Source organism: Cetorhinus maximus, chromosome 7, assembly GCF_964194155.1.
Source record: "Cetorhinus maximus chromosome 7, sCetMax3.hap1.1, whole genome shotgun sequence".
NCBI classification, from domain to species: domain Eukaryota; kingdom Metazoa; phylum Chordata; class Chondrichthyes; order Lamniformes; family Cetorhinidae; genus Cetorhinus; species Cetorhinus maximus.
In genome coordinates this window covers 45,025,953-45,039,544 of record NC_135885.1, presented here as the reverse complement: position 1 = coordinate 45,039,544, position 13,592 = coordinate 45,025,953, and the positions used below count along the sequence as shown (strand labels likewise).

The 13,592-nt window shown below is 44.2% G+C and overlaps 1 protein-coding gene across 3 annotated transcripts in view; it reads right to left on the bottom strand.

Annotated features, from left to right (window-relative positions):
- The window catches only part of LOC144682758 (spermatogenesis-associated protein 13-like), a 342,817-nt gene that overhangs the window by 25,928 nt on the left and 303,297 nt on the right, over window positions 1-13,592 (bottom strand). For all 3 annotated transcript variants that reach the window (XM_078545414.1, XM_078545416.1, XM_078545417.1), the window contains 3 exons: window positions 13,277-13,468; window positions 6,379-6,558; window positions 1,493-1,725 (listed from right to left, as the gene is read on the bottom strand). In XM_078545414.1, the coding sequence (XP_078401540.1) occupies window positions 1,493-1,725; window positions 6,379-6,558; window positions 13,277-13,468 (605 nt within the window). The remainder of the gene's footprint in view (window positions 1-1,492; window positions 1,726-6,378; window positions 6,559-13,276; window positions 13,469-13,592) is intronic.

Sequence of the window (13,592 nt, the reverse complement as noted above, 5' to 3'; positions counted from 1 at the left end):
ACAAGAGGAGCAGCAACATATCAATCCAGCTAGGTATAAAGTGACTGTTATAATAAAATTAGTTTTTCAAAACTGAGTTTGAAGTATTTATTTTTTAAGTTTGATGTCAGATGGAGCTATGTAATATACAGCAGCAAACAAAAAGTGCCCAATTACATCTCACCTTTGAAACTTCCAACCACAATAAACTATACACCATCTATGCTGTGTTTGTTTAATAGAAGCTTCTGCTCTATGCAAAACATTTTTCATGTTCAAAATTGCCAAAAAGTTATTTTAAACTCCCTACATGGGCCTGTTGGTTAAAGCAATGAGTAGCTGAGATAAACAGTTTGAAAGATTCCAGATTCAATTCCCGTTTTCAGCTGAATTGAACTGATCTTGATGTCAGTAAGGACATTATAATTGGCCTCAGTCCCCTGGATCAGGGTAATGGACAACTGCCCAAGGCTACTTTTCCTGACCACTAACCTGTGACTACCTCTGGAAGAGTACATTTGTGGATGTTAGGCAAGGGTGAGAATTGGCGCAGGTATGTTGCCGCCATGATAAAGAGAGTCCACCAGCATTCATCATTAAGACACACATCACCTTGAGTGTGCACCTGAGAGGTGTCAAGAATGTCTGGAACAGTACCTTTGGTCAATGCAATCAGGGGGGAAGAAAAAATTATCGAAAAGGTCTTTTAAAATTGAATTCTTAATTCTGGGTGGATTTTGGATTTGATTTTGAGGAGTGAAACATTTTCCTTGTTTAGTGGTCTCTGTTAACTATGTCAGACATACAAATTTTCAGATACAGAGTAAAGCTACCTCAGTGTTGTTCCAATAATATTTTATATTTGTAGAAATTTCATACAGAAATTTTATACAGCAAAATTTTATGTAGCAAAAGTTTTAGTCCTATCATTTTTCTGTTCTTTTCTTCTTTATTTGGCCTCTCTGATAGTCTCAAAAAGGGTGAACAGGCTTCATCTCGTTTATCTCCATAACAATCCGGCTAAGTCCAGCATTCAACACAATGGGTATTGTAGAATACTTTTTTTCTTTTACAAAAAGAGCCAACTTCACATACTGGATCTAGGAGTAGCTGTGGTCCAAAAAAAACCACCTGCAGTAAGATGCTTAACTATAGGAAATAGCTGGAGTTCAAAGGAAATCTGGAACATAGCCTCCCACTATAATTATGCAGTTAAATTTAACAAACGCAATTTGGCATTTTTCAAAAGGTTCTTAACCCCCTAACCCAGCTGTAGCTACCCAATATGGAGCAATCTGTGATCACCGATATGTAGGATGTTTCAGGCGGGTTGTTCAAATGTTTTTAAGTGCAAGTTTTTGTGCTGGAAGTTGCTCTTAAATTTTGATAATGCTAATCTCAGTCAAGGATGATGGGTTGTCACAAGAGACTGAAGTAATGGGAGAAGAAGAAATACTTTTTATTTATATTTTTGCAGCCAGTTGGTTAATAAATTTGGACTTCATTCTCATACCTGTGATCTGGGGTAGTGTATTTGAGCAACTCAGCAAGTTGTAGTGGGTATTTGCAGATCTTCTGGACTGGAGTAAGAAGAAAGCCATCAATGGCGATGTCAATCATCTGTTGAAGCAGTCGACAGGCCTCAAAAAAGTGTCGATATTTGCTCTGTTTCATTAGTCTGGCAAGTTCAACACATGCACTAGGATGATTGTTGCAATATTCGGAATATATTCCAAACCCTTCTTGCTATAAAGAAACATTAGTAATTAATAAAACAAAATTGATTATTGCACTTCCAATTGCTTCTCAGACTAATTGAAAATCCAGAAAAATTACCAGCAATCAATATTTCTTAGTAACATATTCACAAACATCCTCCTCTTCTACACCAATATCAAAAGTTAAATCTCAAAACAGGTGTTTGTACACGTTTTGAGTATGCATTAGATATTCTCTTGGGTTTACAGTGTGATGATCACTCCCATATACAGTCCGAGTGTTTTACTCCAAACCCTGCTCATACTGCTTATATCTAACTATACAATAGTATAACTCAGGTGAGTAGCAATATGAGTTGCTTGCGATTTGAACTGGATATTGTATACCATAGATTACAGCATTTAATTTGACCCAATGTGTCAGGTGACCCCATTTTTTAGCATCAAAAATCATGTTTAGGCTTATACTCAGCGTATAAGTCGACTCCCCTTTCCTGCTAAGAAATGCTACACTGAAATGGGACTGAAAGTTGATAAATCCCCTGGATCGGATGATCTACACCCCAGAGTATAGAAATAGGTGGCTGTAGGATAACAGATGCTTTGTTGGTCATCTTCCAAAATTCCATAGATTCTGGTATGGTTCTTGCAGATTGGAAAGTAACAAATGTAACCCCACTATTTAAGAAAGGAGGAAGAGAGAAAACTAGGGACTACAGACTTGTTACTTTGACATCAGTAGTAGGGAAAATGCTAGAATCTCTAATAAAGAATGATAACTGGACTCAGAAAATAATGGTAGGATTGGGCAGAGACAACATGGATTTATGAAAGGTAAATCGCATTTGGAAAACCTGTTAATAGTTTTTTGAGGATGTAAGTAGCAGAATTAACAAGGGAGAACCAGTGGATGTGGTGCATTTGGATTTTCAGAGGGCTTCAGATAAGGCCTCACACAGGAGGTTTGTAAGCAAAATTAGAGCACATGGGATTGGGTGTAATATACTGGCATGGATTGAGGATTAGTTAATGGGCAGAAAACAGAGTAGGAATAAACAGATCATTCACAGGTTGGCATGCTGTGACTAGTAGCGTACCGCAAGGATCAGAGCTAGGGCCCCAGTTTTTCACAATCTGTATCAATGATTTGGATGTGGGGACCAAATGTAATATTTGCTGATGACACAAAACTTGGTGGGAATGTGAGTTGAAATGAGGATGCAAAGAGGTTTCAAAGGGATTTAGACAGGTTAAGTGAATGAGCAAGAACATGGCAAATGGAACATGATGTGGAAAAACATGAAGTTATCCACTTTGGTGGGAAAAACAGAAATTCAGAGTATTTTGTTCAAAAAATGCATAATTTCCATTCAACAGATGGAGAGAAGGGTGATATGCTGTGGAGAGATGATTCGGAAACTGAAAGTGCCAAATCTGATTAAGGATGGGATCATTATGATGATGCCATAGTCAAAGTGACTCAGCATAAATTTGATGAACTCTTTGCATCGGATGCCGAAGCCAATGACATTTTGAAGGTTTTTATAACATTTTGATTGTGGGTAAAAGTATCCTTGTATAATTAATTAATTTTGTCACATTGATTTAATTAGAAGTACCGGTGTTGTTTCTGTCATATTTCAAAATGGTCACCAACACTAGGAGTTCACATTTTATACTTGGCATATAAGTTGACCCCCATCTTTGGGAGGATTTTGTGAGGGTTCAACGGTCGATTTACACATCACAATCTACGGCATTTTGCAAGCACTCATGCCCTTTACCAGTCTTTCTCTAAATCAGGCCAAAAGACAAAACCAGATATGGATTGCTGAGCTGCTTTATATCAAAGGCATGTGCTAAAGTGAAATACAGTAACAGTAAAAGCAAATCCACTCAAGTCAACCAATCTTGCTTTTCTCCTCTAAAAACAGGAAAAATAATAAATTGTTTGCTTTGTCCTTTTCATGGGCTGACCTGTTTTAGTCAACAGAACAGAAATTTGCATTTATATAGGGCTGTTAAGATAGTAAAACATCCAAAGACACTTCACAGAACTGTTATCAAACAGAATTTGCCTCCAAGCCACATAAGGAGATATTAGGACAGAAAACCAAAAGCTTGGTCAAAGAGGTAGATTTTAACAAATGCCTTAAAGGAGGAGAGAGAGCTGAAAAGGCAGAGAGGTTTAGGGAGGGAATTCCGGCACTTAGGCAGCTAAAGGCACAGTCGTCAATGGTGCAGCATTTAAAATCAGGCATGCTCAAGAGACTAGAATTGGAGGTGTACAGGTATCTTGAAGGGCTGTAGGATTAGAGGAGGTCACAAAAATGGGGAGGAGCAAAATATGAGAATTTTAAAATCGCAGTGTGCTTAAGCAGGAGCCAACGTTGGCCAGTGAGCACCATGGTGATGAATGTGATGAGAAGTTAGGACACAGGCATTTTAAAAAGAACAGTATGCTCAGAACTTTTTTAGGCTCACACAATAGAAATTTAAAACAGTAATTAGTTCAATACCTTGGCATCAATGCTGCTCATTTATGTGAGTTACTGATGCTATAAACAATGGAAAGTTCCAGATTTTGGTTAGCTGAAATGATTGTGCTCATTGGCAAACATTTTGGATTATCAATAAACATTGTTATCATTCAATATAGAATGGTTACAGCACAAAGGGACGTCATTCAGACCATCATGTCAATAAGGGCAATTCACCTAGCACCACTAATTTGCCTTTTCCCTGTGGTCCTGTAAATGTTTCCTCTTCAGATAAAAATCTAATTTTCTTTTGAAGGCTGTGATTGAATCCCCCTCAACCCCACACTCAGTGCATTCCAGATCCTAGCCACTCACTGCATAAAAAAGTTTTCCTCATGTCGCTGTTGCTTCTTTTGCCAATCACCTTATATTGGTGTCCTCTGGTTCTTTATCCTTCCACCAATGGGAACAGTTTCTCCCTATCTGTCCAGACCCCTCATGATTTTGAATACCTCTATCAGGTCTCCTTTCAACCTTCTCTTCTCGAAGGAGAACAGCGCCAGCTTCTCCAATTTATCCATGTAACTGAAGTTCCTCAAACCTCTGTTGTTGAATAAATATCTTATATTAATTAAATAATGTTATTGTCTGCTCACAGTTCTAAGGGCCAGCCCTGATCTAGAGCCCTCTGTGAATGAACCCCCATCTCAAAGACTTAAAAGTAGTTTGCAGAGATGATCCCTCTTTTGTTCTCAGTCACAGAGATGCCTCCGGTTTCACCACCAGTTTTCTAATTTGTCTGAGCCAGTTTAGCTTTAAAGGATTAAACTGAAAAAAACAATCTTCCATCTTATACACTTAGACAGAAAAATATTTGTAGCTTTATTGCTTTCATAACACGCGGATAAGAAAATATAAATTCAAATTATGTCAAACTACATTTTGTAAATTCATGTAGGGAAAATTTTTCCCCCCCGTTTGGGTGGGGGGTGGGGGGGGGAGAGAGAGTGCAGGAGCAGGCGCGGGCAGGTGCGCCGCCATTTTACGTGGGCAGGCCAATTAAGGCCCGCTCAGCGTGACGTCTGCCAGGAAGTTCTATGCGCTCCCTGTGCAGGCAGTGTGGGGGGGGGGATTCCCTCAGCTGAGCGTGCACTCTTTCGTGCACGCACGCTGAAGAGCGCACTGATCACCCTGAGGCTAAATGCTGCCTCAGGGAGATCGGCTCCAAATTAAAAAATGTTAAATAAATGATAGCAAGATTTCCCTGACATGTCCTCTCAAGTGATACTGTCGCATGAGTTGGGACATGTCCATCACTTTTACTGAAACCTTTATTAAATATTTTAAAACGCTCATGAAACCTCATCCTACCTGTGGATGAGGTTTTGTGCTTTTACTTAAGCCCGCCTGGGCTCCCAGCCTGCCTACCAACCCTAAGGTTGGGTGGGCAGGCCCATTAGTGATGTTAATTACTTTTTAAATGGCCTCTCAACAGGCCGTTGACAAGTCAGCGGGCGCGCAGCCGATTCGGCTGTGCCCCAGCCAACCTGAAAATGGAAATGACGCGGGGTGATATTGGGAGTTCCACCCAACGTCATCCCGCGTCATTTTACGCGTCGGCGAGCAGGCCCCACCCCCGCTCGCCAACCGGAAGATCCTCCCTGTAGTTTATGCAAATAGCCCAGTTAATGGTCCAACGCCTATGCCTTATTCAGTGCACCTTTTGTAAGGAGAGAGGAATTCACGTGATGTCTCACATATTTCAATAAGGGACTTATTTCTGTTATGATCTGCGAGTCATGCAACTGCTTGACTTGACATTCAGCAGAAAAGGTGTACTTTGGAAGATCCACTTACAGGGGTGGCCGGTGATGCTGAAACCTAGAAAATAGGTAAAAATTGTGACGTACCTCAAAATCTGAATTAGACCTACAGGATTGCAAATTGGACATAAATCCACTACTGCTCACTGCTGATGTGCCCGAGATGCCCTGACTGTCAGGGGGTTTTGGAGCAAGGTCTACTGCAATCATGTTATCGGTTCCATTCAAATGAATTATTACTTTGGTTCAATATTTGAAATCTGAATCTAGAGGATAAACCATTTATTTTATCTAACTTGAAATAGACACATTGCACTAGTGATGGAATTGACCAGAAATCATATATATCAAATCATTACAATTATGTATTTGACATACGTGTTGAAGGAAACAGGATCCAATTTCACTCAGGTGAGGCTCATCTTTGTTGAATAGTTTCTCCAAGTCCTTCAAAAATTTCCTTTGGAATTTGTAAATCTCTTCAATGTTCCCAAATATTATATTTAACTGTGCTTCAGCAAACATTCCCGTATGTTTGCGACACTGACGAATGTATCCCTAAAAAGTCAAGAAAATAGTAAAAAGCAGTTTGCACATAATTCATATCAAATAAGATAGAAATAATGGGTACAAATGGTCTTGATCTTCCATGCATGATATTTTGAAAAGAAAATTCTAAGATTTGAAATGACAGTTTGACTTTACACAAATGTCAGCCTTAATCAATTATTCAAAAATCACTCTTTGTACCCTTAATAAATATCCAGCTGTGCAAAGACACCCTGCAGCATGGTTAAGTATTACAGAGGGGTCTAATTATTAACTGGGCTTAATTAAAGGAAATGACTCAGGATCACAGCATGTTGGAATCCATAAGGACAATTTTGAAATGATCAAATGTACAACTTGATAACATTCTTATATGCTTTATTGCCCACATATACATACATGCAGTTTAATTAATTCAGTTGGCAGGTGTATTCAAGTATAATTTGAAACTTATTTTCCACTATTAAAAATATTCAGACAAATGTTTACCAGATTCTTTAAGACCTTTTTTTTTAAAAAATTGCAACTATTGTTCTTGATGGCAGTTATATTTGCTAGTTAGGTGCATTTTCACATTTATAATAAACTACTAGCTCATCAGCCACTTACATAAATACTGCTACTTACTACCACTTTGTAAAGGCTTTCCTATTTGGTAACAGCAATACTGAGGCATTCAGAACAGGCACTTAAATGGATCAATCCCCAGCCTAGACAGTGGAGGGAAAAAAGCCAAGGATTCCTTTATCCATTGAATCCAACTAGAAAAATGTGGATGTTAGGTAAGGCCAGAATTTCTCACACCTGTGATGCGATGCTTCCCAAATTGAAATATCATGCCGACACTCAGATGGACTTTTGGGCAATAATCTGGCAGGGTGCATTTTAAGGTTATAGAAAACATGATTTGCTTTCCATTAATTTTCAATGGGCAGAATTTTATGGCTGACGTGCGAGTGACAGAGCCATCGGTCTTCTCAAGATGCGCTTCCGTTGCCTGGACCACTCAGGGGGCGCACTCCAGTACCCCCCAGATCGCGTCTCTGTGATAGTGGTAGCATGCTGCGTTCTGCACAATCTTGCGCTGGAAAGGGAGGATGCAGTTGACGATGAAGACCTTGACGCACTGGATGAGGATGCACATGATGAATCCAGCAGTGGCTCAGAGGATGAGGAAGCACAGGGCAATGATGAGGGGCAGCACGCCGACCCTCTACACCAAGGAGGCAGGGACACCCGGGACACTTTAATCCAATGAACCTTCAGGTAGCTCCACACACATCGATCAGCAGGACCAGCATTGCCTGGCGCTTCCACACATGGCACTTAGGTGCTACATCTTCCACCTCATCAGCTGCAACTAAGGGCTTAGTACAGAAACATCAACGTCCACTCAAACACTCATGAGATGTCTGTTAAACATACAAATGCAGCACAAAGGAAACACCCTCAGCCATGGTCAGAAAAGTGGACTTTATTCAGTCCAAAATAAAACACAAACGCCACTCAGATGTACATAACTATTTTTTTCCCCCTAATCTAGGGCCAACACAAAATCACAGTGACATACCCGTGGAGTGCCTAACGTGCCTTATGCCTTCGTTTGCGGGTGCTACGTCTAGGTGCTGCCCCATCGCTTGGAGTGGCTTGTGAGACAGCCTGCTGACTCTGCTGTCCTGTTGGCCTCGATTACCTTGGCGGGCGTCCTCTAGCCTGTGGAGCCAGTGATGGCCCCGCCTGGGAGGGAGCGGCCAGTTCCAGAACTGGCACCTACCCGGTTGTCGCAGCCTCAACATATGCAACGGTCACTGGCAGAGGGGCGAAGGAGCTGATTTCCTCACCCGGAGCGACCTGAGAGGAGCTCACAGCGATGACAAGCAGCTGCTGCGCCGACGTGAGGTCACATTGGACCTCCCTGCTCACCACAGATGGATGGGCACCGAGATGGGACACTTGGTGCCCAGAACATCTCCCACATTGCCAGTGACCACCTGTGGCCATTAGCACTGTGAGGGCTTGCAGGTCAGAGCGTAACCCAATCAGAAGGGTCTCAATCCGATTGAAGCCCCTCTCCATGAGAGTCGCCAATCTTTCAGTGGAGAAGCCTGAAGCTCTGTCCTGAGATTCATGCCTTCACTGACACTCTGCCTGGACTCCTCCACCACAGAGACCAACTGAAGCACACCCTCATGCAACCCTGCCAGATGCTACCGTGCATCCTGCCACTTGTCCTGCAGCTGCTGCATTGGTGACATCTCCAGAGGCACATCATCACTGCCGTACTCAGCATGTGCCTGGTCCCCTGCAGTCCTCTGGCTGCTGGCACCATCGGTATTCTCTGTCCGTGCTATCTCCTCCAGCAATTGTGAAGTGCCCTTTCCACTTTGCCCCGGGAGACTAGCCAACATTACATTCCCCACCGAAGTGTTTGTCGCTGCGCTGGTGCCTGGCTGGCTGAAAGGATGTGACGCAAGTTGCAAGTCATGGCCCTCAGGTGTGGAGGGGGGTGTGCTCTGGACGTGTTGGTGGCGGCCATGCGGTGGTGATGCTGAAATTAACAACAAGGACAGTGCATCGGTTAGCGTTCAGTCAGTAACACCTTTCATCCCTTTCCCCCCCCAGCCTCATAAGTTGCTCACCCTTCAAGAACCTAAGGAGACGAATATTGGTGGGGTGGTAAATAGTCAAGAGGAGGCCCGAACATTACACGCGCATACAGACAGGCTGGTCAGATGGCCTAAGGAATGCCACATGGAATGTTATGTAGATAAGTGTTCGGTTAAGCACTTGGGCAAGACAAGCAAGGTACGGGAATACATGAGTAATGGTAGGACCGTGGGAAGTCACGACGAATACAGGGACCTTGCTGGGCAGACCCGTTAAGTTAGCAGAACAGGAACATAAGGCACTTAACAAGGTCAAAGCCAGATGTGCCTTTATTAGACGAGGAATAGAATGTAGGAAAAGGGAGGTCATGTTGCAAGAGCAGAAAACGCTGTCGAGGCCACATCTACACTTCTGCGTTCAGTTGTGACCTGCGCTTCATGGGAGGGATGGCATTGGAGTGGGGAGAGTGCAGAGGTACCTGACCTGGATGCAGGCTGGCCTGGAGAGTTGGAGTGATGTGGAAACATTGCATACACTTGCGACATTTGCCGTGGAGCACAGGAGATTGACAGGTCACATTATTGACCTTCATACCATTATGAGGGGCATAGAACGGGTGGACAGAAGGCAACATTTCCCCTTGGCGCTGGGATGATTAACGTGGTGGCATTTATTTAAGTTGAGGGCCAAGAGTTTGACAGGTGAGGTGCTGAGGACCTTTTGGACAGAGTAATGTGGGACGCACTGGCTGAAAGGGTGGTGAAGGTACAAACCCTCCTAAGATGCAAAACGTCTTTGGACATGCAGCAGCGATGCCATGGCTTGTTAGGCCATGGGAAGAGTGGTCACAAATGGGATAAGGTGACTTTGGAAGGTGCTAGAGACGCGCATCCTCAAGGGGCCGAGGGACCTTTGTGTATGACCCACACGTCTGACTGTATCAGTCTGTGAATGAGCAGTGTTGCAGGTTTAACGACTACAGCAACCATCAGTGCTTTGGATGGTGGCGAGACAGCGTGGATGGGACTGTGGCCCTCAAATACCTGGCCGCTGCACCCCAGCCTCGCCGACACCTGCCGACCTGGCCGCCTGCCTCCTCCCCAGCTCCATGGCCTGCTCCTCATACGTGGTGAGGCGCTGCAGCACGGCGTACCCACCACCAGTCCGCTGCCACTCCCTCATACTGTGCTCTGTTTTTGCCTGCAGAACAGAGAAGAGCATTTATTGGGGCTGATCGCTCATGTACTCTGCATGCGCACGCCGCACCCCAACCACAGTGGCCCATCTGACCCCTCCAGTGGCTCCTGTCCACACTACTGGTGATCGGTCCCCAGAAGATGGTACGGCTGCTTCCAACCCCCTCCCCCAACGGCTACCTTGGACACATTCGGCGTCCATCACTTTGAATAACACACGGGTCTTAGCGTCCATGGCAAGGAAGCACAACTGGGTACGGCGCCGAGGCCAGCAGATGGCTCTTGGCCAAGTCACCTTGAGGCTCCTCTTCCACCATCTTATCACTATCAATAAGATACGTGTTGGAGTTCTGAGTATGTGTCTAGCTGCCTCCCCTGCAGGTTGCCCCCAGACTACTCAAATGCAACAAACACCAACATATGCTGCATGGAGAACCCATCTTCTTCTCAATCACTAAGGCTGATGTAAGCATGGTCACTATCTGTTTGCCCACCCAGCGTGCGCCAAATGCCCATTGCAGTAACGACACTAAGACGTGGGGCGGGGGGGGGTGGTGAGGGGCGGCTCAAAGGCTAAGGCTACCTGCTGGGTCAAATGGCCAAGGCCGACATGGTACTCATCCTTCCTGAGCGCAACAAACCATTGAAGTGTTTGCGGCACTGTGTTCTGGCGTGCCGCACAGCATCATGGGAGCTTACAGCCTCCGCCACCTCCTGCCATGCCTGCCTGGTCACATGGGAGGCCCTCCTCCTACCATCCTCTGGAAACAAGACATCCCGATGGTTGGACACCTGTTCGAGGAGGACAGCAAGGCAGGCATCTGAGAACTGAGGGGCACAGTGGCCCCCCGCTGGCTTATCCTGCAGCCTGCCCCCCTCCTCCTCCTCTGCCCTCAAATCTTGTGCTGCCCTATGAGTGGCAATGGTGAACAGCCTAAAGGAGGCTGCCTGGCAGCTCTTTATACAGACTGCCGGTTCCCCATTGGAACAGGCAGTCTGAACATGCCCGCCGCCGATTTAATTTTCCTGATGTACACGGGAGTTGTAACCCCACTGGGTCGGTCTTAATTGGCCCGCACGCGCAAAATGGTGGCGTGGCCCGTTTTAGTGGCGGCGATCGGCTGCCCGCCCACCGCCGAGTCGGTCGGGCCCGCCCGCCCATCAAGCGCAAAATTCAGCCCAATGTGTCGATTGTAGTCACATGCTCACCTCTGAATCAGATGGCAGAATTTAGCCCATGTTAGGCGGGCTTGGCAGGGGTGGTCGGGGAGATGACCGCCACCCATGATTGAGGCTGGAAGGTAATTTCACGCTGGCGGGCCAATTAAGGCCCACCCAGCGTGAAACGCGAGTGGCAGTGCTCAGCGCTGCCTGTGTGGACGGGGGAGGAGGGCGAGCGTGAACTTCATGCACACACACGAGTGAGAGCTTGAAATTCCCCCTGAGAACAGAGCTGCTTCAGGGAAATAAAGCATCTTAAAAAAATAAAGATTTGAAAAATGTAATAAAACATGTCCCCTCATGTGAGCAGGGACATGTTATTAATTAATTTTAAAACTTTTATTTAATTTTTATTTGCTTTTGGAAACCTCACCCGCCCGTGGATGAGGTTTCCAAAAAATGCAAAGGCTGCTTTGCCTTTTTGCCTGCCCGCCAACCGTAAAGTTGGCCGTTCAGCAAAAAATTTAACTTAATTGATCCTTTAATGGCCTTAAAAGGCCTTTTAATTGTCGGCGAGGGCACTGCTGACTCTGATGCATGCCCGCTGACCGAAGTATTGCCCGACTGCGCGTTGATGTCGGGGCGCTTGCCTGACATCAACAAGCGTCATTTCACACTCGAGTGGGTCGGGCACACACCTGCCCGCCGAGCTAAAAATTTTGCCCAGAAAGTTGTGGGTTCAAATCCCACTTCAGTGACTTCAGTACATAATGCTAGGCTGCTACTTTGTGCAGCACTAAAGGAGTGCCACACTGTTAGAGGTACTGTCTTTTGGCTGAAAACATTAAGCCAAAACACTATCTAACCTCTCAGGTTGATGTAAAAGATACCACAGCACAATTTAAACACCAGAGGAATTCCCTTGGTATTCTGATCGACAGTTACCTCTTGAGCAACACCTAAAAAGAGATTCTGGTTATTAGCACATTGCGTTTTGTCAGAGCATAATGAGTGCAAATTGGTTATATCCTGTCTTACTTTTAAAGTATAGTCACTAATGTATTTCATTAGTTGTAAAGCTTTGGGACATCTTAGGGTTGTGGTAGGCACTATACAAATGAATTTTTTTTTTTTCCCTCATCTTCACTGCCTCAGTGGTAGTCTGCTCTCCTAGATTACTGTCCACGCAATGACAACAAAAACCTACTCCCAGTCTCTTGGTTTATAATTCAATAATTGTTTTTGGGATGTGAAGGGAGGAAAGATTTGGAAATCATCTGCCTCTCTGTTTCTGCCTCTATTTTAATTATCTTTTACCTTCTTTCTTTCACAGCTGGAAGGAAAAACTTACAAAACCCATGCCAAGCAAACAGTGACCTTCCAAAATAGTGGGTATGATGTGCTTATTGTTTGCAGTCACTAGGATATCTTCGATTAGCATTTTAAGCTACTCAACACTCATTGTGAAACAATTCAAAAAACAATTTATTTTTCCCAAACTATTCTGTGGAAAAGTGGTAGAAGATCTTAAATTATTTTCTGAATAGAAAAAATTTACAGGGATACGAGGAAAAGGCAGGGGAGTGGGACTAGCTGAGTTGCTCTTGCAGAGAGTCTGCACAGACACGATAGACCAACTGGTCTCCTTCCGTGCTGCAATTTACTATGATTCTATGAAAGTCACAAACTACAACTATAAAGATGCCCCTGCTGTGAAACAGTGGGGACTTCCTCCAGTTTCAGAGCTGCCTTTTTTTCAATACCTCACAGATGTCTTTCAGATGCTTGATATAGACCCTTTCGGTGTTCATGATCTCTTGGATAACATTTGTTCGCATCTGCTCCTGGTTCTCTGCATTTTTGAGAAGGCGATGTTTATTGCAGCTGGCATCCAGTTGCTCATTTGGAAACTTTCCAGTGCCTTCACCTACAGCGTCTTCCTGGTTCACCCGGAGCTATTAAAAGTTTTTTTAAAAAGCAAATTTAGGAAATCTGGCTGACGTAGAAACATAAATGCAATCTAAAAAGCTTCCACACCTTATAAACAGTGTACTAATTTATATGCAATTATAAATTCTA